This window comes from Aspergillus ruber (genome assembly GCF_000600275.1).
Source record: "Aspergillus ruber CBS 135680 unplaced genomic scaffold scaffold00009, whole genome shotgun sequence".
NCBI lineage: Eukaryota > Fungi > Ascomycota > Eurotiomycetes > Eurotiales > Aspergillaceae > Aspergillus > Aspergillus ruber.
The window spans coordinates 567286-594865 of NW_024467305.1; the positions used below are offsets into that span (position 1 = coordinate 567286).

The 27580-nt window shown below is 48.5% G+C and overlaps 10 protein-coding genes across 10 annotated transcripts; 3 read left to right on the top strand and 7 right to left on the bottom strand.

The window, feature by feature from the left end:
• Window positions 1–387: 387 nt before the first annotated feature.
• EURHEDRAFT_411422 (exosome non-catalytic core subunit RRP4) lies at window positions 388–1735 on the bottom strand. The gene is made up of 2 exons (XM_040781618.1): window positions 1448–1735; window positions 388–1384 (listed from the first exon to the last, which is right to left on the bottom strand). Exons 1-2 carry the CDS (start codon window positions 1648–1650, stop codon window positions 457–459), a joined length of 1131 nt encoding a protein of 376 aa, XP_040639956.1. The 5' UTR covers window positions 1651–1735; the 3' UTR covers window positions 388–456.
• A 142-nt stretch (window positions 1736–1877) lies between these two features.
• Window positions 1878–2697, bottom strand: EURHEDRAFT_411423 (uncharacterized protein). The gene is made up of 3 exons (XM_040781619.1): window positions 2273–2697; window positions 2086–2205; window positions 1878–2020 (listed from the first exon to the last, which is right to left on the bottom strand). The coding sequence occupies exon 1, from the start codon at window positions 2590–2592 to the stop codon at window positions 2374–2376; it is 219 nt and encodes a 72-aa protein (XP_040639957.1). The 5' UTR covers window positions 2593–2697; the 3' UTR covers window positions 1878–2020; window positions 2086–2205; window positions 2273–2373.
• A 2132-nt stretch (window positions 2698–4829) lies between these two features.
• EURHEDRAFT_411424 (uncharacterized protein) lies at window positions 4830–6071 on the bottom strand. Its single transcript, XM_040781620.1, has one exon. The coding sequence runs from the start codon at window positions 6055–6057 to the stop codon at window positions 4951–4953; it is 1107 nt and encodes a 368-aa protein (XP_040639958.1). The 5' UTR covers window positions 6058–6071; the 3' UTR covers window positions 4830–4950.
• A 170-nt stretch (window positions 6072–6241) lies between these two features.
• EURHEDRAFT_530223 (putative isochorismatase family hydrolase) lies at window positions 6242–7030 on the top strand (the record flags this gene model as incomplete). Its single annotated transcript, XM_040787140.1, has 2 exons — window positions 6242–6455; window positions 6519–7030. The coding sequence occupies exons 1-2, from the start codon at window positions 6266–6268 to the stop codon at window positions 7028–7030; spliced, it is 702 nt and encodes a 233-aa protein (XP_040639959.1). The 5' UTR covers window positions 6242–6265.
• A 106-nt stretch (window positions 7031–7136) lies between these two features.
• EURHEDRAFT_453848 (serum paraoxonase/arylesterase family protein) lies at window positions 7137–8531 on the bottom strand (the record flags this gene model as incomplete). The annotated part of the gene is made up of 2 exons (XM_040784159.1): window positions 7137–8165; window positions 8220–8531. The coding sequence occupies 2 exons, from the start codon at window positions 8529–8531 to the stop codon at window positions 7137–7139; spliced, it is 1341 nt and encodes a 446-aa protein (XP_040639960.1).
• Window positions 8532–8957: 426 nt separating this feature from the next.
• EURHEDRAFT_514675 (uncharacterized protein) lies at window positions 8958–15151 on the bottom strand (the record flags this gene model as incomplete). The annotated part of the gene is made up of 8 exons (XM_040786290.1): window positions 8958–8990; window positions 9070–10386; window positions 10447–10658; window positions 10720–11596; window positions 11811–11920; window position 12413; window positions 13064–14435; window positions 14499–15151. 8 exons carry the CDS (start codon window positions 15149–15151, stop codon window positions 8958–8960), a joined length of 4575 nt encoding a protein of 1524 aa, XP_040639961.1.
• Window positions 15152–15792: 641 nt separating this feature from the next.
• EURHEDRAFT_476859 (putative RNA binding protein Rnp24) lies at window positions 15793–17128 on the bottom strand. Its single transcript, XM_040785430.1, has one exon. The coding sequence runs from the start codon at window positions 17084–17086 to the stop codon at window positions 15986–15988; it is 1101 nt and encodes a 366-aa protein (XP_040639962.1). The 5' UTR covers window positions 17087–17128; the 3' UTR covers window positions 15793–15985.
• Window positions 17129–17258: 130 nt separating this feature from the next.
• Window positions 17259–18765, top strand: EURHEDRAFT_498445 (uncharacterized protein). Its single transcript, XM_040785714.1, has 3 exons — window positions 17259–17456; window positions 17511–17627; window positions 17686–18765. The coding sequence occupies exons 1-3, from the start codon at window positions 17377–17379 to the stop codon at window positions 18497–18499; spliced, it is 1011 nt and encodes a 336-aa protein (XP_040639963.1). The 5' UTR covers window positions 17259–17376; the 3' UTR covers window positions 18500–18765.
• A 3294-nt stretch (window positions 18766–22059) lies between these two features.
• lreA (GATA transcription factor LreA) lies at window positions 22060–24656 on the bottom strand (the record flags this gene model as incomplete). Its single annotated transcript, XM_040778891.1, has 4 exons — window positions 22060–23393; window positions 23443–23881; window positions 23938–24035; window positions 24095–24656. The coding sequence occupies 4 exons, from the start codon at window positions 24654–24656 to the stop codon at window positions 22060–22062; spliced, it is 2433 nt and encodes an 810-aa protein (XP_040639964.1).
• Window positions 24657–25903: 1247 nt separating this feature from the next.
• On the top strand, window positions 25904–27329 carry EURHEDRAFT_368689 (putative RAS small monomeric GTPase). The gene is made up of 5 exons (XM_040778509.1): window positions 25904–26159; window positions 26219–26267; window positions 26324–26340; window positions 26402–26836; window positions 26888–27329. The coding sequence occupies exons 1-5, from the start codon at window positions 26105–26107 to the stop codon at window positions 27082–27084; spliced, it is 753 nt and encodes a 250-aa protein (XP_040639965.1). The 5' UTR covers window positions 25904–26104; the 3' UTR covers window positions 27085–27329.
• The last annotated feature ends 251 nt before the right edge of the window (window positions 27330–27580 follow it).

Here is a 27580-nt window from a genome sequence, read left to right on the forward strand (position 1 = left end):
AACAGGAGGGATTTGTAGAAGAGAAGAGAGAGAGAGCAAGAAAAGCATGACAGACGGGCAAAATATACCCTTTCAAGAGGCAGCAGTTAGAGATAGGCTCCAATGCACCTGATAGTAGACGTCAACAACCCAGCAGATGACCAGAGTAGAAGTCGTGTCTGAGGATTCAGCAGTCAGGTTCGAAAATATATGTGTTGGCGCTTTCAAGAGTTCAAGAATCACTCGAAACGAAGCGAATTCAGGCGAAAAGAGTTGGTTGTTGAAATGCCAATAATTATTATTAACCGGCATTTGATATACTCCAATTGGCCACTCACGTGATTACATACTCCATTTCTACTGGAAGGCATTCTTACCAGGGAATAATAATACGATAGGAATCGTTGGGTACGAACTATCACATGGTGTAGATGCATCAATTCCCGATGGGTATCTAATATCTCTTAAAAAAACCTTTTATTGCCGGCTGGTGGCCATCTCCAGGATGCTTCGAGCTTTGCGCCCTTCCAGATATTCCCTTCCTTCCTGTGACCCTTCGTCTTCATCTTCGTCGTCTCCCATCTCCAAGTCTACATTCAGACTCGCGTCATATGCTGCCATTACTGTTTCCTCGTCGACCGGGACCCCGCCTTGGACTAGGACTCGAATACATTGTGCCAATCGCGCAATCTCGCGTCGGGTTTGTGGCGCAATATCGTCGTTCTGGCTCGAGTAAATCGAGCTCGATACCATCTCTTCCATGCGCGTGATGGAGACGTTCTCAGTCGCTGAAGACGCAGCATCGGTACCCTCGGCATGCTTCGATATCCAAATGTAACCATTTACTCCGAGAATAACATCAACCTGGCCTCCTCCATTTGCGCTTTCGATCGTCCACACTTGTCTTCGAGAACGAACCACTGTTCCACCAGACGTATTCCCTGTGCCGTTTCCTCCCTTCACGGTCGAGTTCGAATTGCCGCTACCACCAGTCCCCGTCACGGCCAAAAAAAATCCATTCCGTAGCTTACCGTACTTCAGCGACCGAGTATGTAATGATGCGGAGCCATCCTGATGCACAGTCTGCACTTCCGCGACAACCAAATCTCCTTCACTGAAATATGTCCGGATCTGCAACTCATCGGCGCTCGTCCGTCGACGCAGGATACCACCTGGGAGATTAATCGCGGACAACGGGAGATTTGCCAAAAGGGGCGCAGCAACATCCACTTTCCACCGTCGCGATTGCACTTCCACAATACGACCGACCACTAAGTCACCGATTTCCGGGGTATACCGCGCGCGGAGGGGCGTCACGGATAGCAGTTTGTTCGTTTTCTGGACATTTCCTGCGACGGTTGCGATGATCGATGTAGACAAGGGGTTAGTATAGGTACCATGGCCTCTGTAGAGCGCAGAATGTTAGCAGACGCACATAATGGGTGTTTTGCGCGACAAGTAAACCAACCTCATCCACTGAGGATCATCCGTCACGACTTCTCCCGGTGTAACAATCCCTGCGCCAACCTTGGTCCCTCCTATTAATGGTCGCTTGTTCGGTCGTGAATCTTCGAGTTCGACTCCTCCGTCCGAGTCGATAGACATGGAATCATAATCGGCGTGGGGGGTGTCGACGTCTTCCACCACTGGTGGATGGATGGTGATGGGCATTTTCTATAGGACTTATTATGAGGTACCGTGAATGAAATCAATTCTTCGTATATAATAAGAATTCTAGCTCAAGATTCGGGAAGATGGTGTTGATGGTGCTTGTCCATGGCGGATGAAGACTTGACATTTGATGCAAACAGTGTAGATCAATGCAAACAAAGCAAACTTGTCAGACAGCCCTATTCACGGTCGTACATTTTTCATCTTTCTACAACACCCTCTATCAACTTCGTGCTATTATACCCGATGCATTCTTCTTTATTTATTTATTTTTTTTATTTATTGGGAACCTTCTACGTGGTAGTAATAAGCATGCCCCTTGTTGACGGATCGAAGCTGCAGAGGGCTGAAGCTCCTCTAGTACAATGCAGTAAGCTATTGAAACGACAAGACCCAGTGAATAAGAAGAAATCCATCGATAATAACAACTGCTAGTATAAAAAGAATTATATGATTAGGATTTTACTACTGTTCCTTCATTAAAGACCAAAGAAATACCGACCATCGCCAGCAAGCGGAAAACGAAGACAGTGGCTCTCATTATGCGAATGGAATGTATGCTAGTGTTGTGACGGACCCTAAAAATATGCCATATTTCTTCTAACCGGAATGTATAAGGCAGGGGCATATAGGGTCTGTTTGATCATGGTAAAGGCGTTTACCCATTCTTTACGGAGCGGCAGGAGTTACTGTCGCGTCTGGTTCTGGAAGCGCTGCCGTGCCTCAACTTGGACGTCGAGCATACCTTAACCCACAGTAATCACCATGGCACAACATACGAAAACAATAAGAAGGTGAACGACGATCTTGGCTGGCACGAGAATGTACAAAATCGTCTAAAGGCGATTGATATTCCCACCTTCGTATGGGGTATACCTGCAAATGAGCGGTCGAAGACCACATGTTTGGAACTCCGAACAAACCAAATGTCATGAGCGACATAGGTATAAATGAGATCTAGATAGTGGCGACTAATTATATACCTAACATGAGGAGGGAAGCGAGTCCACAGACGTGGACCATTATCATTGAAAATCACGAATGCACCGTGCCCTTCGAAATATTGACACTAATTCAATACATGTAACCAGGACTGTATGAGAATCCAGAAAATTGGGCCAAAGGGCTGGGATTAGGACCTCAAAAACTGCCATGAATTGTTTTTTATCACATCATACCTCCAGCACAGAAGCCATCCGCTATGCCCACTGATGCAAAAAACACGATGGGCAATAAACATTCTGGATCAAGGCTTGGTGCTAAATCATGAAACAACCATGATATCTGCACCATCGCTCGAAGTGCCGCTGGCCACCATAACCCCAGGTCGAATATTGAGACCAGTTCAACACTCATGCATCTGATGAGAGCATTTTTCGAGCGACAAAATAATATTTAGCTTTTGAAGAACAGGATGAAATACAAAAATGACAGGTATGGTCATCTGGTAATGGCTTGCTCTGAATCAAGCCCATGCACCCGCATCAGACATTGAACGAGATGTATTCTTTCATTCAAAAAATAAACCCATAAATTAAGTTCAAGAACACTATCTCACTTTATCCACCATGGTATTGTGTTTTTGGGCTGCGATTCTGATGGCTCTCTCGTTGACCCTTCATGGTTTTTGCATCGAAACCAGCACATGGAACCATGAGCACATTTAAGCCAAGGACTTTTTCTGTTAACTAGCAACAATAGCATAGTGAAGACAGGAATATGTGAGCTTCCTTAAGTGACTAAGCCTAATAGAAATTAAAGCGCAACTGTAACTCGTAAAATTCAATCTTCATAATGAAAATGGATAAGAAGAGTGCATGCATAATCACACCACGCTTCAAGTAGCCGTATATATTTATACCAAATAAACTTTGCCAAATGACATGATAGTTGGAGACCTTAATTTCCACGAAGAGGGAGAACATCACAGGGACACCAAATTTCAAAGTTGAGAAGCAATCTCTGATATTCTAACTGCCATATGGGCTTAGGTGGTCTTTGAATTACCATGATAATACACATCACATACAGCATGTCTATCTCATTTGAGTAATGTTAGGGCGATGGCTTCGATACACACCAAAAGATAGTGGGGACCCGCGGCATGCCTTTTCTCCATAGGTTGATATCCAATGTCCAACGTATAACCTAATACTTTGTCGGGAAGACTCGAGAATAAGACACTCAAGAACCGAGCGATTCTACTGCATCGAAATGATTCCTTAGAAACACTTAGAAATACTTGGATAGAGCCTCCGAGATACCCGATACAAGCAATAGCAGATGCGTATGCATCATTGATTGATCCCCAGAAGCCGTGACAAGCGCACTACACATTCCACTTAACAAAATCCGTTCGAAATAATTCCTATTCTCTGAAGAGTAGAACCAACGACCGCATGGTTTCGCCATACTGGTTGGAAGATTCAACTAACCCTAAACGGCAAACAGTTCTGATGGTCAGACAAATCCAACTCAACAGTTAAGATACGCCTACATCATGATTTAGCCTAGGAGCTACTTCACTGCGAAAACCTGTTTTTGAACCTGTCTATATATGCCCGAGGTGTTACTCTAGTCTGATCCTGGCGATCACATTTCAGTTTTTTATCACGCCTGCCATTGTCGAAACACATGGCTGTCTGTTATTGATCGAAAACAACGTTGCTATAGAATGTACGACAACACTATTAACTCGTATGCGTCATGCAATTTTCGCTATAGTGAGTTATGAGAGGATAAAAGTCTATAAGCTACACAGAAGAAACCAAGGTCACGCTAACACCGCTAACCGGATGATGTGAATCATATACAAGCCCATCATTGAGCTCTGTATGGCAAAAACTCCAAATCGAGTTAATTAGGTCACTCGAGTCTCAGATATACAACATGAGATAGGGCGCTGACAAACTAAGTGATATTCTCAATCTATGTCAATGTGTGCTGAAATCAGGCGAACGATAACACTTAGTGGACCAAGTCAAAAAAGGAAAATCAAATTGTTCCGGACAATCTTCAATTACAGCCATACTGTGATTATAGAAGCCAGAGCTTGATTACTTCGTTTAAATATACATCGCTGCAATGAAGATATGAGGATATGGCGAGCATACTGACCCGCTTGACAAGCACGTTACAGTGCTCGTGACGGTGAATAACCAAGTAAAGAAGGCATTCAAGCCTTTTATATTTGGACTTTCTATTGCAAGCTAGAGCGTATATCGTATCAACTTCTAAAGATCATTCTATCAAATAATACAACTTTTCCCACCCCTACATCAAACGCCCATGAAAAGAGATCTATGCCCTCCTCTCCAGCCACCCTTCCAACCACCTCCTCTGCTCCCTCTCTCCCTCCCATTCCTCGCTCTCATCTTCCCCAGTCTCCCGCATAACTATCTCAACACCACCCCTCTCCTCAACCGCAATCCGAACCTCAACTCCCTCCATCGCACTAACACCGCCCCCATGCATAATCAATCCATCATCAACAGCTAGATACTCTGCAAACCGCCTCAGTCGCGCGCGGTATATCAGCGATACAAGTGTAGACGGACGAGTATGTGTCTTTACAAGACCGAATACTGCACATGCGCGCAGCACTTCTTCTGGAGATGCAGAGTCGATCCACTCCAGGCTGATGTATTGCGCTAGGAGGTCCAACTCCTTCCCTGTATCTGGGGTATATGAGACAGAGCCGGTTGACTGGACGTAATGCGCCACCAGCGCCGCGCGTTTCCGTGATGCTTTTTGTGTACGGTCTTTGGTGAGTTGTTTCGGGACGCGGCAGGTATATGGGACAACAGCTGATCCCAGCGCAAGAACGATAACCGGGGTAAATTCCCCACAGACAATCAACATAAGCGTAAATGGTATCATCCGTCGAACATCGTATGCGGCGCGTCGAATAAGTTGGAAGTTCGAACGACTAAGCCCAGTCTTCTCAACTGCGTTCTTGAATGCAATCGTTTTCGACTTCGGTGGCGGTGAGACCGGAAGATATACGGGCAATCCCAATCCCTTTCTCATTGGGAGAGAAGTGCGATAGTTGTGATATACGTTCTTCAATCCCGTCTTGTAGAAAGAGAGGTATGCCCGTCCCAGTGCGACATAGCGCTTTACTGTATCGATCGGCGCGGCATCGTCGGGTAGCGAGTCTGGTGCATTGATTTCTGCCGGACGCGTACTTGGTGGCGGGTTGATATCGTCAGGGGAGGTGGTGGATGTAGAGGAAGTTGAGGGGACGGTTGCTGGGGAGTCGGGTTGTGCGGAGGAGGATGGGCGAGTGTGTGTTTTTGAGGATGGGGAGGAGTAGGCTCGTGTCGAGGAATTGAGGGGTCTCAATGTTGTCGATGTTATTTTCGGTAATGGGCGAATTGCCCACTGGGCTCGAATTGAGTGTAGCATCGTCACAGGCGAGGTTGTAACTGGGGTGTTGTCAGATTGCCCGAACGGGACATGAAGAGGTGTCTGATCCCCAGGCACCCAGGCATACATAACGCCAGGCACTCAGGCAACAACAATAATATCATGAACAATAAAATTTGCGGAGTAAGAGTCCTCCACTCATTTACAAATTACGTCCATATACGGAGTACTCCGTATAGCGAACAACATGTTCGACTTCCTAAAACCCTCCTCCCGGAACACTCCACCTCCAGCCCTCTCTCCCTCCCTCCCAACAGCCCTTATCCTCCTCGACAACCAAGCCGCCTTCGCACACCCCTCCGGACCGGCATCTTCGCGCTCGAATCCCCTCTTCGAAGTTAACCTGACCTCACTCCTTGCTGCGTTTCGAGTTGCCCGTGAGGCAGGCCTGTCGCCTTCGCAGTCGCCATCGATACTGCCGCTGTCCTCGAAGGACAAAGATGAAAGCAATAGTAAAAACGATAATGAGAACAATCTCGAGGTTATACATATCTTCCATACCTCGGATAACCCAGCAAGTCCACTGCATCCGCAACATCCCATGAAGCTAATTCGACCTCTGGACTTTGCGCGGCCGTTATCAAAAGATAAAAACAATAGTGATGACGGCGGAGGAACGGGGACTGGGGAAATGGTCGTTTGGAAACCGCTCAACTCCAAGCCTATTGGTCCTGAGTTAGAGGCGTACCTCCGGCAGCGTGGTTTCCGCCAATTACTCTTCGCTGGACTGACGACTGATCACTGTGTCTCGACGACTGTGCGTGTCGCGGCGAATCTGGGGCTTGCGGATCCGGGGAGGATTATTGTCGTCGCGGATGCTACGGCGGCTTGGGCCAAGGGTGGTGTTAATGCGGACACTGTGCATAATGTCTCAATTGCCAGTTTGGAGGGAGAGTTTGCAGAGATTATGGGGACGGAGGATGTTGTCAAGGCTTTGCGAAGGATGAAATGACTTTACGGATTGCAGTTTTGTTTACAAGATACCACATACCAGCGCATCATAATAATATCATTCTATCATACATCATGCTATCAATACGTTATAGAGTAGAGCCCGACTACAAGTCAACCTTGATCGCAATCATGCTCTCCGAATAAAATCCCGTCACAAATAACCACGCCTTCTTACTCTGTTCTGGCTGCAGTGGAATCGGCACCAGAACAGCTGTGGCAGCGGTCCGGATATGGGTGCCATCGTCTTCGAAGAGCAGACGGGTTTCGTACCTTCCGTTGTTGCTGCTTTTTTCATCATCGTTCTTCTGATATCCGCCCTCTCCCTCACTATTCCTGGTGGCAGTCGTGTTGGGCCGCATGTACCATACCATCACACCGTCCTTGGCAGTCGGATCACTCTGATGCATGACCATATCAATGGGTCGTCTCAGCCCAGCGAGTACGAAGCCACTGGCGTCATCCTCGTCTGAAGTCCGATATACATCAGTAAAGTAGCTGGGATTGTCGATGTCGCTGTCCAACGGAATTTCTTCCTTCACCGAAATGGTATCTCCATCCTGATCCCGAACCGGCTGAGCTAAATACAACATCCCCCCTGCAGCGCTGGTGAGCAGCATATCATCCGCAGCCTTGCCGTGGCCGAACCCGTTGTTATTGAAGAGTCCTGTCAGCGCAATCGACGCATCAATGGCCGCTTCGGCATCCACTGCCTGCAGCTCATCTAACCGCACATGAATAGTACTGGACCATTTAGCCAACGGGACAATATCCTCGATAGCACGACGCACGCCATCCCGATAACCATGATCATTGGTAACAAAAAAGGAGTACGGACTCTCGGCGTAGATGTCATTGGGTGTCTTGATTAGCGGGTGGCGGATGGACCGAACGTGCGTCACGGCCGTGGTATCCAAAACATGGTGGAAGAGCTCAATCTGCGAGCGAGCCTTGGGGCCGTCCCAATCCCATTCTTTGTCCGATCGACCAGGACGGTATGCGGGGTGAGGTGCATGGTTCACGGCAAAAATGTACACGGCGTCGGGTCGCTCTGGGTCCTCCAAAACGTCAATTCCATGCGTGATGAACGGACCGGAGAAGCCATCTTCAAACGTGAGTCGCGTTGACTTCATGGTCTAGAACAGTTAGCGCCATCGAGCATCAAACTACCTCTGGAACACACAACTTACCCTCGGATCAATGACATGAATCGAGCCCGTCGCGAGAGACGGCTTCTTAAACGCCTTCATGGGCGGAAACCATTCAAAACGCGGAAGCACGGAATCCTCGCAGGCTGTAAACAGCTTGTTGCTCGGCGCATGGTAATGCAGATCCTCGCATTGTATTGTATCCTCGATCTTGATCAGATTCTGGCCCTCGATGTACTGGTTGTTCTCAATGGGCTTCCTGAGAACTCCCAGCAAAGTCACCTGGCGGTATACCGGTCCTGCGAACATGGCGGCCAGGACAGCCAGGATAGTGATGTTCAGGAAGCTCCCCATGGTGGTATTGACCAGTGGGATCTTCTACTCCACGACTATATGAATTGAGATGTTGTGCGCAGAAAAAGAGAGATGGGATGATTATTCTGTGTGGGTTAGAAGTGAGGAAAACGGAAGAGGGGGGGTGGGGGGAAAGAGCAGGAGGGACCGAGGCATCGCTCCAGCCTCAGCTCAGCTGCATTATTATTATTTTTTTCAGCCCAAGCTCAGCTCAGTTTCCCCACACTTATATATTTAGATAACGAGTCTCCGGGGATGTTAGTAACCGAGGGTGGAGAGTATTCGGGAATAGCACAAAATAGTACCAGAAGCCATAGCGGAAAAAAAAAAGGCACTTCGTTGAAAGTAAACTATTCCAAAAACATACAAGACATCAAACAAAATAGGAGTCATTTTAATTGTCCATCGTCAAATTACACCGTAACCTTACCCATTGCAAATTCCCGTTAGATATTCCCGCTGTTGCTTAAGCCAAAAAAGAAAAAAAAAAAAAAAAAAAAAAAAAGAAAGAAAGAAAGAAAGATAAAACGGCCGCAACGTAGGATTCCTTCGACTGCTTGGCTTCAAGGTATTCCTGGTCGCTGGCATCCAACACATCGTACTCCTCATCTGTCAGGAAGCCATCAACATCGTCATCGTCATTCATGCTCATGGTGTCGGTGACGGTGAGATAGTCCAGTTCATTGGTCTGGTTCGACTCCGACGGGGCAGTTGACGGGGCAATTGATGGCACAGCACGAGGAGCAGCCGTCTCCTCGTGGATACTGGGCGACTCTTTGTCCAAAGTAGGGAAGATCATCCGAGATTCTGTCTGCTCAGTTTCTTCAGTCGTGCACTCCTCCTTGACCGTGGGCTCCTCGGACTGTTTCTCATTATCCAGCAAGGCTTCTTCAGGCTTCGGCTCCGACTCTGGCTCAGAGGCGCCGGCTTGAACCCGAATGTCACACCACAGGCGATGACCAAACGGCGTACCGTTAGGCAGCTTCAGACGCCAGTACGACATGGCAGATCCTTCCCGGCTGGGGCTCCGGAGAAGCATCGTAAAGTCAGCGGTCTGCCTGGGTTCCAGCGGAGCAGTGAGCTTGTTGCTCTCCATGGCAGACGCGACTGAACGTAGGCTGGAGGGGTGCAGCGTATCCACATTAATCATAGAGTCTCCACCAACAAAACGCACATCAGTACCCGCGGGCCATGCAAGAGGACCAGGGTTGTAGAGCTTCCACGTCTGTCGGAAGGTCTTGTTGGGGGCCATGACCGTGCCATCGGCAACAACATCATTAATAAAAAAGGCCTGGTAGCCAGAAGTGGCGTCGATTGTAGGAGTCGTGACCTGTTCCCTTACGGGAGCTGGAGCTTCTTTGACAACACCCAACTCTGCCTTCTCCTCGGATTCCTCTGTGGGGATAATCTCATGTTGGGACGGGGCGTTGGCTTGCGTAGAGACAGACTTCTGAACGATACGGTCACCGAGAATGCTGCCCTGGCCGTTCAGAATGTCTTCATCAACAGTGCTAACACTCACATGGCGAACAGGCGTCTTGAATTTGATCAGGGGATGAGTGTGGTTGTGTGTATTGGTTGGTAGGGCCTCGCATTTAGCGCAGAAGTCTGTGTCATGGCACACAGTACACTTGTACCGAGGCCCAACGATGCAAGTGGAAACCTGCTTTTTGCAAAGAGGGCCATCGCAGAAAATGCCGGAGTGTACTTCTACAGAAAGAAGGGGCTCAGAGAGGGCGCCATAGATCGGAGCAAATCGATGGCCGGGATGGGTGAGAAATGCAGTCGGAGCGCAATCCGAGCAGTAATCCCAGTCGGGACAGCCCAAGCACTTGTGGCGTACACCCGTGATTTGCTGTAGTATGTTAGCTCTGTACTCAAGAGCATACACTTGTCTTTTACAGGAACAACTAACCTTATCGCAGCCATCGCATACCGCTGCATGATATTGGTTACGCCCAGGGCGACAGCGAGACATTACCGAGCTCCTCAATGTAAACTGACGGTCCTGGACAAGAGAGAAACTATGTCCAGGGTGATGCCCATGGGCATTTTCAAGAAGACAGTTGACGCAAAGGTCATAGTCCTTGCAGTCAACGCAGGTGACCATCTTGGTCTCTTCGTATTCTGACGGGTGTTAGAATCAACCAACTACATCCAGAAGGGATCCACAGGATTGAAAACATACCTTTGAGACAAGCATTGCAGATGCGCTCATCACATTGCACAGAGGCAGGAACCGGAGGGGGCGCGGGTGTAGCAACAGGTGCAATTGCAGGGGTGGAAGCATCCGGGACAGGCAGAAGTGTCACCGAAGACGACCGCTCAGCAATGGACTCGGGAGCGACCACGGGAGCGACCTCAAAGGGTTTCACTTCCTCCATAGGCTTGCTGTTCTGAGGAGCGATCTTCTCAGTGATACTATTGGTCACGGTTCCCCCCTTGACAGAACGCTTGATCAACCAATGATCTTCGGCTGGGCAAGAGATGCCCGAGGCGACACACTGCAAGCACAAGTCGTAGTCCCCGTCGTCGCAGATGCTGCAGTGGTAGTGTTCATTAGGAACGGTTTGACCACAGTTGTTGCAATCGATGCAAAACGATCCTGCGGACGATTGATGTGCAACAGCTGGAGAATCGTTGTTGTTTTCAAACTCCCGGTATCGTGGTTGCGGAGCAGCAACAGTATCTGTAGTTGACAACTCCACCGGCAGGTTGCTAGTGCTCTTAGCAGTATCGTCGCCCGTCGGAGTAGCATTGGGGCTCTCTTCGCTTGGAACTTCCGGCAATGGATGACTCAGGACCGTGTCCAGGTAGTCATTCCTTGCTGGGCTCTCCTGCTCCGTAGAGCTATCAGAACTCTCCTGTGACACGGGAGACGGCAGGGGATTGTTGTTAATCGTCGTGACACCGATGACCAACCTGAGCTTTGCTCTAGCGGCACGACTCAGTTGCTTGTAGACGGCTGCATTCTCACTGTCAAGCTGGACAAAGGATGCTGCGCTATCGGAGTATCGCTCGATAATGACATCAGCGCCCGACGGGACATTGAGGAGTTGAAGGAGCTGATACAAATCCATCATCAGAATTTACTATTTCAAAAAGAAACGTATTGTATTGTGGTCGGGATTCCCGGGGGGGGGTGTGGTCATGATGATCACGGGATAAGTATATGACGACGGGGTTCCAGATTCAGAAAGATGTGAAAACGCCCGTAATCAAGCTTTCCCCGGTCGGAGCTCTGGTGGAAGGGGAAAAGAAAAATGAATGAGATTTTACCTTCTGGGGAAAGACCTCGGCCTTCATGTCCTTGAACGGCATCTTCAAACGGCGGGTAGTGCCATCGTAGTGCACCTTGACGGTGATTAAAGTATCATGGCCAACAGAGGCTGCTGATGGGGCAGGAACAGGCATGGTCGCGACCGTAGTAATGATAATCACTCAATCGTAGGGATGTTGAAGGGTCACTAATCACTATCATCACACTAATTGCTCGCAATATCGCCGAACTGGCGGTAGCAGCAGTAGATAGATCTACTCAGCTGAGTGACGTAGCCGGCGATAACGAGATGCGAAGGGGAGATATATGCCCAAAAGAAAAATAATAGAAAGTGTTGAGGATGGAAAGATGGGAGAAGGACGATGAAGAATGAAGAAAGGAAAGAATGGAAAGATGGAAAGAGAAAAGAAAGAAAGAAAGAGAGCAAACAGAAGATGGTTAAGAGGCAGAGTCCTGGAGAGGAGGTCAGCTGCTTCCTCTGGCTCCGGAGCTGCATCCGGGGGCGGTGAAGGCCATACATGCCGTCATTCATTCCTAACAGCTGAAAGACCATCAGAGAACGGAAAGTGATGTGGCTGTTTTCTACATATTTAGTACTTACACTACATGGGTCTAGTTTCACTCAGTCATCTTTCCATTTCCCCCTAGTTTTCCACTCGTTTTCATGGCCTTTCCAAGGATTTCCATCTAGATCAAATCCCCTGTAACCCGGTCTATACATGTCAACACTGTGCGAGGGCCCGACAGACGTACCACAAGAGTACGTATAACAACCCAACATCACAAAACAACAAATACGACCAAGGAAATTATGCAACGTGTTCGATTGTTCCAAAAAAAAAAAATAAAATAAAATAAAATAAAATAAAATAAAAAGTTGCAGATACGACAGCACGCTCAGAGACGGGTGTACACAGAAGATATAATCAGACTTGAAATCAAAGCATTCCTATTCCCAGAAACAGACAATAGAAAGAAGACAAAAGTGCTTGAAACGCTAGAAAAGTCAAGAGGAAAAAAAAAGAAAAAGAAAAAAAAAAAATGCACCGGGTCTTAATATAACAAGGATAGCATGAAACTGACCGTTAGAGGCAGAGGTAACACCAACATAAAAATGAACGTATAAAATGTCGTGGTTTTTTGTTGTTCAAGGAAAAGATAGGCAACAAGCAGACGGATAGTAAAGAACAGGAAAGGGAAATAAAACGAAGAATATGATCAGTTCCCCTCGTCACTGCGAAGGGTAGTAAACCGGCGGTTGAGGGTAATAATATCCAGTGCCCGGGGGTGTCATCATGCCACCCATTCCCACGACTCCTCCGGGTCCAGGAGGTGCAGACACAGCGTATGGGTTAGGATTCGGGTTCTGGTTGGGGTACATCTGTGATGCATCGTAATAGTATACCATGCCATCAGCTTCGTGGGCGACGGTTTGTGTTTGCGACGTCGGCTGCTCGGTCGTCGATGAGAGTGGCGCGGACATCATATACGGCACCTGTTGACCAGGCGGCGGGTATGGTGCGGCAGGCGCTCCAGGTCCCATAGCAGTACTATACGGTGGGTATTCGGCCCCTGGGACGGGATAGTATACGCCTTGCGGGCCATAACCTGGAGGGTAGAATGGTTGCGGTTGGGAGTAGTCGTATGGCTGGAACGGTTGGGCATGGATGGCCCGTTCGGGAATATGCGAGAAAGGTGTGTGGGTGGGTGGAGGAGCATCGGGCGGATACGCAACACCGTTGACAGGCATTGGAACCTGATGGTGGAACGGCTGTTCCTGCTGCGGTTGTGGAGGATTGAAGGTATAGGTCTCGGGAGTTTCAATGTCAGCTACAGAGACAGTCTTTTGAGGTCGAGGTTGGTGCATGGGAATAGGGTCCGAATGACTCTCGCGGTAAATGTGATGCTGAGGCTGTGGAGGCATAGAAAGCGGAACAGTGGGGGGAATGGCGCCGGGGCCAGAGGTAGCGGGCGGAAAGCCTCCTGGGGGGCGGGGTGGTGGTAGACGGACAACAGGCTTGCCGTTATCTGTAGTGATCATAGTCGCTCTCGATAGTACCGAGGCGGCTGGCGAGTGGTATCCCTCGGGTGCCCTTCCCAATGAAGACCTCCGGCTCAGAGCAACACTCGGGCTGTAGGCTGAGTTGGCGTAGATACTTGAACGGCGTCCACCAAAGAAACCACCCCGACCTCTACCGCGGAAAGCTTGTTGGTTGGGCCGCAACGCTCGTGGGATGAAGATGAAAGACCTTTCAGTCGATGGGAAGATATATCGGGGATTTTGACCAGGAAGAGAAATCCGGACAGGCTTGTCTCGCCTGAGCGGTGGGCGATGTTGAGGCAGACGTGTATGTTGCTTCTTTGGAACGGGATGAGCTTGGGTTGGTCGGGTCATCCCAGGGAGGAACACCACAACAGGCACATTTCCAATTAGGACAGTACTAGAGAACGACCTGTTCGGAGGCAAGGATCGAGGAGCAGTAGGAACGGGGTAGTTGGCAGGACTAGAGGTTGTGTTTGGTGTAGTGGAGGCAAGATTGGAGGCAGGTGGATCGTCTCCCGCAACTATATCGTGAAGATCATGTGTCCAAGGCCCTTCACTGGCGTCTGATTTGGTTTGGCTTCTATATGGAGTTAGCGGATACGTCCATGACCGTCTAATAATCCTGATGTTTGGTAATTCATACTTTTGTACGTTACCGTCTACAATGAGACCGTACGGCCTCGACTTGGACTTGTTGGGCGGCCTGCTGCCGTTCGTCCCCGGCTCCGTGGACCGCTTATCGTGAAGGAAGAAGCTACCCCGCGTAGGCACAAAGGCCGGGTTCTTGTCACGTTCTTTGACATATCGCTCGTTCTCACGACGCTTCTTCTCTGCAAATGTCTCCCGCTTGGGCTCAGTTGGTGGCCCGGATGATGTCCCACCCTCCTGCTGACCTGGCTGCTCTTTCATATGATCGAAATGGACCTCCGCAACCTGGCTAGAGTCTCCGGAAAGCTGTAGCCCGTTCAACATCGCCTCTGTGTCCGATACCGTCGGGTAATTCCCTTGCTTCCCCGGAGATGTAGCATTTCGACGACCTGAGCGCTGGCCCGATTTTGTGCCTGAACCGTTGACTTGGATATCGTTGACTTGATCTCCCTGCGGAGTAGCCGTAGATGCCTCGTCATCGCTCCCGTCACTAGCCTCAGCGTCGGCATCATCATCCTGGTGACTCACGTCCGAGCCTTCACTCAGCGAGTCATCATCTATTCCACCATCAACGGAGCCTTCCTCTTCGCCTTCGTCGTCCCTTCTCCTTCGCCGGATGGCGCCGATGTTGCGTCGATGAGGAGCCATTTGGAGGGGTAAAATGGTTGGAAAAGATCACCGGAGTATTTTCGTTCGTAGGATTATTTATGGCGATAGAGAGGGATTATTTTTGATATTCTGACAAAACTCCGTGAGATAGGTGTATCTATCAAGGAACGATGGCGACGAGGGACTAGGTTAAGGTAAGGCGGAGAGACGAACTTTGGACGAAACACGAGATCAAAAAGCGAACGAGAGAGAAAGTAAGAAACCCAAAATAGTAAGCAAGTGGAATAAGAAGGAGAAGAAGAAGTAAAGCAAGCGAGATTAGGAAGAGTAAGAAGAGTAAGAAGAGGAAGAGAGAGGAGAGGTAACGAGAGGATGGATTTGTGATGGTTTTCACAGCCATGACATCTCAAGCTGCCCGATCCGGTTTAGCGCCCTGATCTAGACTGTCTTTTGATAGACGCCAGAGTCTATACAGACCTTAATACTTCTACTTATACTATTTCTTAGGAAAGAAACGTACCTTTGTTGGGAGAATCTCTAGTATCTCGGAGCCAATTCCTATCCTGCAATAGAGTCTATCACGCACAATACAGTCAACACGGCGCCGGTGTCAACGGGGATCGGCGTAACGAACCAAGCTAACTACGTATGCTGATGACTAACCAGCTCTATTGACTAGTATGGACAGATTGAATGCGAATAACTCCATGAGAACACCCTACTCGTATATACACAAACAACTTTCCTTTTGGGTATCTGTAAGATGGCCATTAGTTAGCCGACAACAGCCTCTCAGTTCAACGACCATACAGCAGTCTAAAGCGCAGTATGCCGATTATATCCAGAAATTCTTGCAGCATTCGAGTCGAATAGCTAATCAAAAGTAACTTTTTTACCCTGGCCCTCGACAATAGCACCGCTGAGCTTCTGGACAGTTCCCTCGTCGTATCTAGAGTACTCTGGCTTCCTGACCTTCTTCGGCCGCGCGGGTGCTGACTGGCCACCGGTCGTATCCTCCTCAACCGCTTCTGACTGTTCTCCCCCAGCCTTGCCTTCCCCCTCCTTTCCGAAGCGTTTCTTATAACGTGTCGTCGGATCTTCAGCAAACTCCATCCTCATCCTTCTACCCATAAGCTGGTTAACCCACACCCTTCGCTGCTTGGGTTTCTTGGGTTTGGATCGGTTTCGATTCTCGACATCGGAGTCGGAGTCGGAGTCTGACTCTTCTTCGTCCTCTTCGTTGACCATGACATATCCCTTCACCGCTGCTTCCGCAGCTGCAATATCCTCAAACTCCACCCAAGCATAACCCTTGCATTTCCCGGTGTCCTGAAACGTGGCCATGTGTAGATGGGCCAGCGTTCCGCATTGACCAAAGTGTTCCTCCAGAGTTTCCTTGGTCACATCAAATCCGAGATTGCCGACGAAGATACGTCGCGAAGGAGTCTGACCACTGGCTGCAGCCGTCTTCGATCCCTGTCCATCCTCTTGCGGCTTTTCCGGTCTGCCCTCGAAACTCTTCGCATTCTTGATTAACACGCGGCGCCCCATGAACATTTGTTCGTTGAGGCCCATTGCCTCCTTCAGCGCATTGGGATGGGCGAAGTCGACGTAGGCGAAACCTTTGTTCTGCGCTTTGTTGAACCTATCCGCACCCTTGGGCATGTGAACGCGGGTGACTGTGGTGTCTGCGAAAGAACAATTGCTCGTGAAGAACTTGCGCAGGTCATCTTTGCTGATCGAGAAAGCCAAATTTCCAATCCAAACTCCATATTCAGATCGTGTCTTCGCGGCCTTCTCTGCCTGTTCTTTCTTCTGCTGTTCTTCAATAGCCTGTGCCGTAAGGTCGATACCCTGCTTTTTGGCTTTGCGCAGTGCTTTCTTCGAGGGAGGTTCCGGGGCGGAAACGTCAATCGCGAGCTCGTCTCCGGAGAGCTTTCGTTTTTTCTCGTTTCCTTCTCCAAAGCTGGCCATTTTGGATTGTGATCGTAATAAATATATGGAAGATTAGTAGAGAATTGTAGAGGGGATTGTCTCGATCGTCGGCCGGCGATGAAACTTTTTACGGCGGGCAGAAACGGCCCACTGCGCAGTCCGGTTCCAGACTTGGCAAATGAACTCCGATCGACAATCCATTCATCCATTTCCTTTGCTGGTCTCCTTGACCATCACCATCGTCAAAAAAAGAGGAATTCGTTTTGCGTCTACTCTTCCACAGTTACTACGGCCGGAATTCTACGATTCTACCTCGAGAATCCATCGCCATGTCCGGGACACACGAGTCGCAACCTGTACCGGGGAGCTTAGCGGAAGCCCCTGCGAAACAGTCCTACCGGTCTTTCAAGTACGGTTCCCAGCGCCTGTCATTCCAATAGAAGACACTAACAGGTGATTTTAGGAAGAAGTACGCCAAGCTCAGGATCAAATTCGAACTCGGGATCAAAGAAAGCGAGGAACTCGTCCGCGAGGAAATGCGTATCGAAGAGCTTTCTAAGCGAATCCAGGCACAGAACGAGTAAGAAGTCTTACCAGCAACGGAATAGCTATGTATGCAATAACTAACAGGGCGGTAGTCAACTTCTCGAGGTTTTGTTGGAGTTCAACGACAATCTTCACCTTTCACCTAGCCTGCGGTTCGGTCTGGATGCGCCCGATGACACCCCGTCTCTACCCACACCCGAGAGAGAGTTCCCTGCGTTCGATGATCCAGAATCAGCTACAGTGGCTTTACGCAGCGCGAAAGCAGACCTGGATGCTGGTAGGATTATGCCGGGTGATTATCGCGATTTGGAAGATGCCGTGAAACGAGGGCGCGCGTTTGCCCCGGAAAAGCAATATACTTCTTTGCTGAAGGTGCCACACACTTCGTCGCAGGCAGAGGAACAATACCTTGCTAATAGTGGGAACACCTCGGAGTCTCTGGGATATTTCAACCCAGACTATGAGAACGAGTATTATCTGGGCATTGACGCACGGCTAGGCGATGGATCGGCCGCTTTACAACTCGAACGCATCCCCAAGAAGCCAGCACCTTCAGATCGAGATAGTGAGGTTGCTGTACGCAACCCGGTCTCTGTCTACAGCTGGCTGCGACGGGAACAGCCCGGTATCTTTCGAGATGATGATAATGTGTCGGAGAAGTCTGCTTTACGGCCATCGAATCAGCGGTCTAAGAAGGCCCAACAGGCTCAGCAGGCCCGTAAGGAAGAGGACGATGAGGACAGCGCGTCTATTGACACCGTTCCTGCCAGCACTTCTAAGAATAAGCGCAAGCGTGATGATGACACCGGTTACCGGCCAAAGGGTGGTAATAGCCGTTCGCGCAAGAAGAAAGACGACGGTGGTGCTAGTTCCCGGCGTGCTTCGAAAAGAGCGTCCGGTGTTTGATAAACCAGATCTCTCCTTACTTTCTTTTGGCTGCTTGCGTGTATTACTACTCTGTCTTCTTTATTTTGATCTTCATTTAATCCTACATGATGCATTCATAATGATAATAATTCTGCATAACTCTTGATGGACCACTACATTCTCAATAAATACTAGAAGACTACCTGGATCACCTCTTTTCTTCCAAACCCCATCTCGCTCACAGGTTTCTGTATAACCACGACCTCCGCCTTCAAGCCCCATTCTCGCTCACCCACGCCGACAATTGTTCTGAAGGCAAAAGTCTGGTCCAACGTGGCAATGCACTCGTGTAGCTGTACATATAGACCTGCTGCGTTATGAAAAGCGCTTGCCAGGGTTACGTCGGGGCTTTCCCTGTCAACCAGCCTGATGAATTGGCGCACAGATGTGCTCTGTTCGGTATTCGTGCCTGTGGCCAAACTACTTCCAGAAGGCAGCATATGATTAGCTCGACTATAGGTCTTTTTCTTTAGCCATGTTATTTATATCAAGCTCTAAGAAGGATGTTAGCATACTCTATTTCTGGGATGGGAATCGATTCGTTGCATATCTAGATATCGTCTCATTCACATTGAATCTAAATGCTAAAGAGCGATCTCATTGCACTTGCATAAATAACATGTTTCCATATTCAGTTTGCTCCGAATGAGACCAGCGGGATTCTTCCAGTCCCCACCACTACTGTCTGATCCGATGTATCAGGGTATCAGGTCTCAATAGTTGCTTGCGTCTTTGGTAAATGGTCTAGCGTCGTCAGAGCCGTGGTTCGTGGCCTGCATATTGAGAATGAGATAAGACGATACTTTGTTGCGAAGGCTGCCAACTACCTGAGTGGCAGCGAGCAATTCACAGCGAGCATGAACCAGGTCTCCTGGAGATGTAGGCCCACGAGTCGTGGTAGAACAATATTGCATGTCGGGGGACTCCGTGGGTTCTGGGTGAGCGCCCGTCCATATTCTGATAGATGGCAGTTGTTAAAGATGGAGAACATGATTCCACCAGATACAGTTATCAGAGATAGGTAAAGAGACTTTTTACTATACGGGATGACTGGATCCAGGGCGCTTTTATTTCGGCCTTAGTTTAGAGAGCTCCTTTGCCATTAGTTGCAGCTACTATGAAGAAATGGCTGGAGGAAAGTCAAAAAATTGAAGGCGCGTAAAAAATTTACTGGCTAGTCGCTAATGCTGCTATCGTCATAGAATTTGCCTTTGCCTTTTGGCAAATAGATGTGATATGTGCCACAGGTTGATAATTTCATCAATTTTGAAATTGAAGTTGATTCCGGTTGAGCAACGGTTCCTCTTGAAAATACTAGATAGGAGCTGCCAGGCAGCCTGACAGGTATTCCAAAGCTGACAGTTTGTCGATAATGCTTTAGGCTGCGTTGGATCCTTTGGGGCTTGGGACATCGTGACAAATATAGTAATCAGGGAGAGAGTAAACGATTCAATAGCCCTAATAGGGATGATAACAACCCAGCATTTGGATATACCAGCACAACAGCTAGCTTAGCACGCTTTCGAGGGGCCAGAACCCACTGTTTTGCTGTAGTCGTTCATTCATAATTCACGGTTCCCGATCGATTCATCTGGTTAAGATCGCGTCCGAGCTGCGATATGGGCTCGTTTTTCTCTACTTCCATGCCTCCCAGAGACGTCCTGTTCATCTTTCAGATGATAACCTGCCTGATCTCTGTTTCGTCCTCCAGCTTCTCCAGATACTTGACTGCAGTGGCTTTGCGGTCAGGTCGTTGATGGTCTGGCAGCGGAAGACTGCTCTTCGAGGTGACCTGATGCTTCACATCTCTCCAGGTAAAAGTGTATCTCAAAGCCCGGGCCGCTTATGACTATAGTCAGGATTTGTGGAAATTGGTATTGTTGAGCTCGTCTGCCATTATTGTGTTCCAGCAAAATCATGCATGTTCGCAGTTTGGGGTTCATGGGACTAGGGGTGTCCGCGGGACGTAATGTGGAAGGATTACCTATTGAGAACCACATGCTGTCCACTCATCCTTTATGTAAAATCCCCCATAATTCGCGCACAATTTTCTTTGCAATATCTCCAGTATACGTATCCTTAACGCCTGCTTCCACCTTCCTCCCCTCGGATTCCTTAAGCTCGAAGAATATCAAGCGTCGCACGTGCAGGCGCTCGACTATTCGCATCGCCGGCATGCCTGGATTCTTCCTTAAACACATCAAGTGATACATTTGAGCAAATACGAGCAACTAAATGAGTAGTTTATATGGTTCGTTACCCTGTCGTCGACATTATACTCAACATTTAAGGCCGGAACCCGTCATAAGGTCGGAACCAGTCAATATAGACAGTCGTGTATTTTCCAACATAAATGAAACTCCCAACACCCACTAGGCTGGTTGTAAAGAGCTTCATCTTCATGAATCCTTCGTGGTCAGGTAGTTTTTGTTGGAGCCTTAAAAGATGCCTCTTGGCTTTCCATATAAGGGGGTCGTGATAGGCTCATTCTCTGGGTTATAGGTCCAAAGCTGCATGCAATCTCTCGATATTATAACTGGTGGCTCTGTAATTCAATAGGTTTATCATGTTCATAACCTGATCGCCTGCTGAGTGATATAGTTCAACACACAAGTGAATGTATGAGGTTAAACTCGTTTAGGATAATTTAGCACGCAAAATTGCCCCCGAGTTCCATTCAAGCCTTTTGAATGAGAGTGAGGCGGACAGAACGAGGCAATAGCGGATAAGTTCTTGGTATCCCACCGAAGTCAGAGTCTGCCTTAGGATTGCGGGTCTGAGCACGCTTTAGCAAGAGGGTGGTTGATACATCCGTGTATCACTCGATCAAATTTTGAAACCTCAATGTTTTTCGTCTCCCATGGCTTGCGCTGGTATTTTAATACCTCCTATAAGCTCTCTGAAGTTCAGCGACTGCTGTTTGGTACACAATGTTGACGATGCTTTGCTGAATGGAAGCAATACGGAGCCAACCTCGTAATTTGCCAATCAACGTGGATAAACAGCTTTTACCGAACTGTGTAAGGTAGACTCACTTCATTCTGTGCAAGTTACTTAGGGACGCGGTAGAGTGGCCCTTATCAACTACATGCTGAGAGTTATAATAAACGACGCGACGTGCATCGTACTTTAATGCTTGCTCAGCATATACGTTGACAAGACCGTGCGACTCGTGACTTCAGAGTGGATTCCTCGAAGCGGTTCGGCGAATGGGATATATAAACATAACATATATATTTACATCAGCGGATCGGTTGGTAGTTGACAGATTGAAACAGGAAACGAAGAGCCTGGCTCGGGGCTTCAATATGACAGTCCTGGTCACTGCCGGAGCGCAGAGGACAAACAAGATAGATATTTTCGAATCTCGGACAAAGACAATGGATACCCGTCTCACTTTCTAAGGGCCAAACAGATCTATTCCCGATTGCCGACAGGCTGATGCATTGATATATACTGTACAAAAACGCCCAAACGCTCCACGTCCCAATTATACAAATGGCATAACCATGTCACTCCAAACACATAACTCTGACATATCAAGCAGACCCCGACCTCTCAATCTGTGCCGCATTCCTCACCTGCTTCGCCCACCGTAACCCACAACTATTACATAAATCCCGATTCCCGCTCGGGCCCCGCCTCCACTCCGGCGTGTTCTTCGTTTGACACATGGCGCAGCTCTTGCCCACTGGCATCGCTGTTTGCTTCCGTTTGCGCTTCTTTCTTCGGGTAAGTAGTCGTTGAAGTTCGTCAGAAAGGCTACGGTTGCGTTTTTCGAGCTCACGGAGCTCAAATTGCCAGCTTGAGCCGCGGGTTGGGATGAGTTCGGGAAAGATTGTGATTTGTTCTGGGGAGGATAATTTTTGGCTGTCTGGAGGGAGGTGGTTTCCACTGGAGGCATTCACGAGGGGTTGCTGTTGGTCTGTGCTTGCTGATTTCGTTGGATCTCTGGCCGGTATCGACGTTGTCGTTTCCGTTGGCATTGGCTCCTCGCTAGACGACTGCGACGATTTTGGAAAACACATTTGGGCGACCAGAAATGAAGGTTTCGTGCCTTCTTTGGTGTCTCCAGGGAATAATACCGTCTGAGCCTGAACCATATGGCCTTTCTTATGACGGACTTGATGGGTAAACATCGTCCGTTGACCGTTTCGCGAGTTCTGCAGAGCCTGTTGCACCTCTGAGTAGCTTTCCGTACCCAACAAGTCTTTGAAGCTCGTCCCGACTAGGTCATCCTGTGTTCGGCCTAGAACAGGTCGTACTTTTGTGGAGATGTAAAGAATAATTCCCGAGGCAGATATCTTCGCCCAGACATCTGTCTCGCCAAGGGCCTCACTTCCTAACCTGGCAACTTGTCCGAGGTGGTACACTGGACGCTCTCTCCCGATGAACACGAGGAATGTCCGCCCTCGCCCTTGCTCCACATGCCATGCGCCATGGCTCTCGAACCAAACATAGCCACTGTATTTCTTGCGAATTCGATATATCACGCTTACCAGAGCTGTGGTGGTGCTAGTCCGAAGATCCCTAGTGACGGTGCCAATGTCACTGGGATGACAGACAGATGACAAAGTTTTATTAACTAACTCGAAAGACTCATATTCCAGGACCTTTTGACAGGACGGCGAGAGATAGAGGAATACGCCATCGTAAGATAACACGTGGATGATGTCATCTGCGTTCTCAACAAGGATTCGATCGAAGTAGTGCTTATATTCTGGCCGAGAAGCGCTGACAGAACGTAGAATGCTAGAAACTTGATCATGGCCAAATTGCACCGCTAGATCGGGATGGCTCTGGCGGACGTCAGACGGAGGCACCACGTAATTAGGTAACTGATTTCGCTTGTAATTGATCATGTAGGTTCCATCTATTCATATTAGTTCAATACTCTGTAATTTTCAGTGGAGGGAATGTACTTGGATTCTTCTTGGTGACAGCATCCGGCTTCTCCACCAAATCGACCTGGAAACCCACATAGAACCGGTATTCGTTCGAGTCCCAACGTATAGGAATCATCGTAACCAAATTAATGAATGGCTGTCCGCCTTTCCTGTAATTGATCACACTGACTTGGATCTCGTTTCGTTCTTCGATGGTTGTTCGCATTCGGTAAACAGTGTCGGAGTCGGCGAATTTTCGTTGCAGCCCAGGTTCTACTTTACCATCGGGACTTTGAAGAAAGCGACAGTTCACACCAACGATCTCCTCCTCGGAATATCCTGTTAACCGTCCAAAGGCCTCTGACATATACACGATTGGTTGATCATCTTGGGTTATGTCGCAGAGCACAAACGCACAGGATAAATCGACGGCACCAATATTGATTTTCGGGTCTGGTCTTGATATTACGCGAGCCTTAGAGGTCTTAGCAATGTATCTGGTTATAGCGCGCTCCCAAAGGCAAACCCTACCAAAACACCCAGTATATCAAAGCCACTTGTTGAATAGATATTAGTATAAGGCGAGGCTTCAATGTGCGAGTCGGATTTCACTTTTGCCGGGAAATTGTCTTTGATAGGCATTGACAGATCAGCAAGGTCCGGCTCCAGTATGCAGCAGAATACCCACCCTGAAATGGTTGCTTTTTTGGTTGGATAGCCCTCGGTTGCAACGTCCGCTGAGGGGCATATGACTGAGAATATACTTGAGGGCTCGGATACTGTCCCTGTGATACGGGTTGGTCCTGTTGTGGGGGGTGATAGTCGTCCATGCCCCAGTATGTGTTATGAGCTGGTGTCTGTGTCTGAAGGGTGGAATAGGTCGATTGAGGGTTCAGACCCATGTGCTGTGGTGTTAGTTGAGGAGGCATTGGATAGGTCGATAAATCGTAAGAAAATGCACCACCCGCATGCGGGTTCATGAGCATTGGGGTCTCTGCGCCGGACCAGGGATCATAGGAGATGTTGACGTTTGACAGACGGCCTTCCAGATTCGATCCCTGTGGATAGCCCACGTGATGCGAGGATTGCTGGTTCTGCGTCTGCAACTGGTTCATATGTGTCAAAGGGCCCGTGGGAATGCTAGTGCTCGTACTTGGAGTGCCACCCCGGAACACGCTGGGCTCTTGCGACTGATCGTAGACATTCTGGTAGTGACCAAAATCATATGCGCCTGATTGGGGATAGCCCATGAGAGAAGACGTTACCACGGGATCGCCGTCTGGGTCTTGAACGTGTTGCGGATCATCGTGATCTCGATTTGAGGCCGGCAAGGAGTAATACTGCAGGTGATAGAACTCATCGAACCCGCTCATAGCGCGCGACTGGATAGCTTGACAATGTACAAAAAAAAGTGTTTGGACGCCACGAAAACATCGGTAGACAGCACCAACGACTTTTATTTTTACGCGGCAAGCAGGGTCCAAAGCCAGGCCAGGGGCACCCAATCAAGCAGACGGCGGCAAATGGTAAGGGCCAAGCAACAAGCCGATCCCGATCCCCTTAGATATGATTAGATATGAGACTATTGAACGATCCGGTGCCCAAATATCTGCCCGAAGTGATTTCTGGGACCTCTGGCTGGTCTATGCAAGGTCATCCGCGAGGCAAATTCTGATATCAACCTGGTGGTGCCGGAGGGTTTTCTGAAGGCGGGCGGCAGATTTAAAAGGCCACCGCCAATGAAAGTGGCCGCCGAAGAGGAGGTAAAGGGCTCATTTGTGATGTATCACTTGACGGGCATAGGATAGATTGGACTCGGGGTGAAAAGAAGTCCATAGAGAGAGGGTGTAGAGAAGAATTGGAGGTCATTTTGGATTTCCTTTTGAGGTTATTCGGAGAAGACCAGTGATGTCAGAGCCGCATTGCTGCTGGATTGGAGTATACTTGTTGATTAGCTATGCCTTTTCAGACATGAAGCCAATATAGATACACGGAGATCTTCAGAGTATCATCCTCTATTCTGCACGGGGTATTCTGTACTCTATACTCTGCACCCAGTACTAGTATGACTTGGAGTCCCCTGAGTCCTTTTTTAGAAGATCACCTGATCTGAGTCCCCGCGGCCAATCACCACGCGTCGCGTTGAGCCCCAAAAGTTGGATCTCGCAAAAGAGATTGAATTAGAAACAAATGGGGGAAGCAGAAACCAGGGGGAAAAAATAAGAAAAGAAAAGAAAAGAAAACCCCCACTGGACAACGACGGACAAAAAGAGTGCGAAAAAAGGAAGCATAGCATAGTAGTAGAGACACGCGATGATCCAAATATCTCTTTCTTACTATGTACACTACGGGAGTACTATCATGTATGTAGTTATCCAGGGGGCTGTCGCGTTCTCCCGATCCTCGATTTGAATCCCTTGCGGTGGTTTTTTCTTGTTCTTTTCTTTTGATAGCTTGCGACTATACATTTGAAGCTTAAATAAGAGTCCTTGCAGTTGAATCTTTTCTCTGTCGTTATAAAAGCCTGGACCGGTCCTTACCCTTACTCGTGCTGCAAATTCTCCCCCATTTCTTCTCCGAGTTCTGACATTCACTTTGATACTACACCTATTTTCAACTTCCTTTCTACAATTTTTTTTGCGTTGCATAGCTACTCCCACCTCCTTAAATATCTCAAACAACGGGCCACAATCAACCAATGGCTGAAGCTCCGGAGAAAATATCCATCACCATTTGCGGGGATGGTGGATGCGGTATGCCTTTGATTAAACACCGGGAGAGAGGCCCAAGGGTGCTAATCGAGGACGGATAGGAAAATCTTCCATGACTCTACGGCTGGTACGCAGCCAGTGGGTGCATGAGTGAGTTGCTTTGGAAACAACAACCCTTTACTACAAAAACAAACTGACGAGATCAGGTACGACCCTACAATTGGTAACCACCCATTTCAATCCTCGTTTACTTTACCAGAGCTCATCCCTAACGTGAGGTGCAGAAGACTCATATTCCGTAACACGTACTATCGATGGCCTCCCTTACTTTCTCTGCATAACCGACACCGCCGGCCAGGAGGAATACCGTGGGTTATGGGCCGCATCCAACCTCAAGTCGGACGCCTTCCTGCTCGTCTACGATATCACAAACGAACTCAGTTTGAGCGCATTGGACTACTTTATGGAAATGATCCATATGGAATCAGATCAGCGAGAAGAGGATAACTATCGTCTGCGGAAGGAATTGGGTGCGAGTGCTCGAGGTGTCGATGTTGGGATGCCGCCCCCGATCATCATGTTGGCGGGTAACAAGTGTGACTTGAAAGAGAATCGAGTTATTGGGTCAAAAGCAGGGTTGGAGTATGCGCGAAAGCATGGCTGTGGGTTCATGGAGACGAGTGCTAGGGAGATGGTCAACATCGAGGAAACTTTTGCTCGTGAGTATACTTGCATGACCGCATGTTGATCTTCATCTGACGATAATATAGTCCTGGTCCGTCGTGTAGTCGAAGCCCGTCAAGAACATTACTCCAAGACCAACCCAGCAAGGGGGTTAAAATTGACATCCATCTCGCCAAAGAAGGACAACAACAATACCAAAGACCAAAGTAGATTTATGGGATTCGGTAGGCAAAAAGAAAAGACAAGACCGAAGAGCGTATGGAACCGGATGTTGTGTTGTTGATTTTGATTTTCCCCTCTCCTTCATTCAGTTTGATATACCCTTTTTTGCTTTATGATATTCAGCAGATGCAATGAATGGCGCAATGGCGTACTCGGACATGCATATCGGAAATAGCATAGCATTATCAATAGGCAGGTCATCGATTATTATGGCTTGAGTTGTCAGTCAACCGGTCATCTCCTTGATATACACAACCTTAGCGAGCTGTCATAACCTGATCAGCATTGCAGATAAACACCGGAAGGAAGTTCCGCCTTTTTATGTTGCAAAAAAACCCACTCAGATCGACTGTCATGACGCGACGACTCTAGATAAGCAGTGGTGTCAGCATGAAAAAAAAAACTCTATGCACCCAGGGTTACCAGCAGCTTTTTTGTTGTGTTTCATTCTTGATTGAGTTCAACGCCATACTTTGACTTTGACAGACCAGGTTCAAGCAGTATCTCCGTGCTATGAACGGCGTTCGGATCATCGATCGGGATTGCAGGACTAGTCC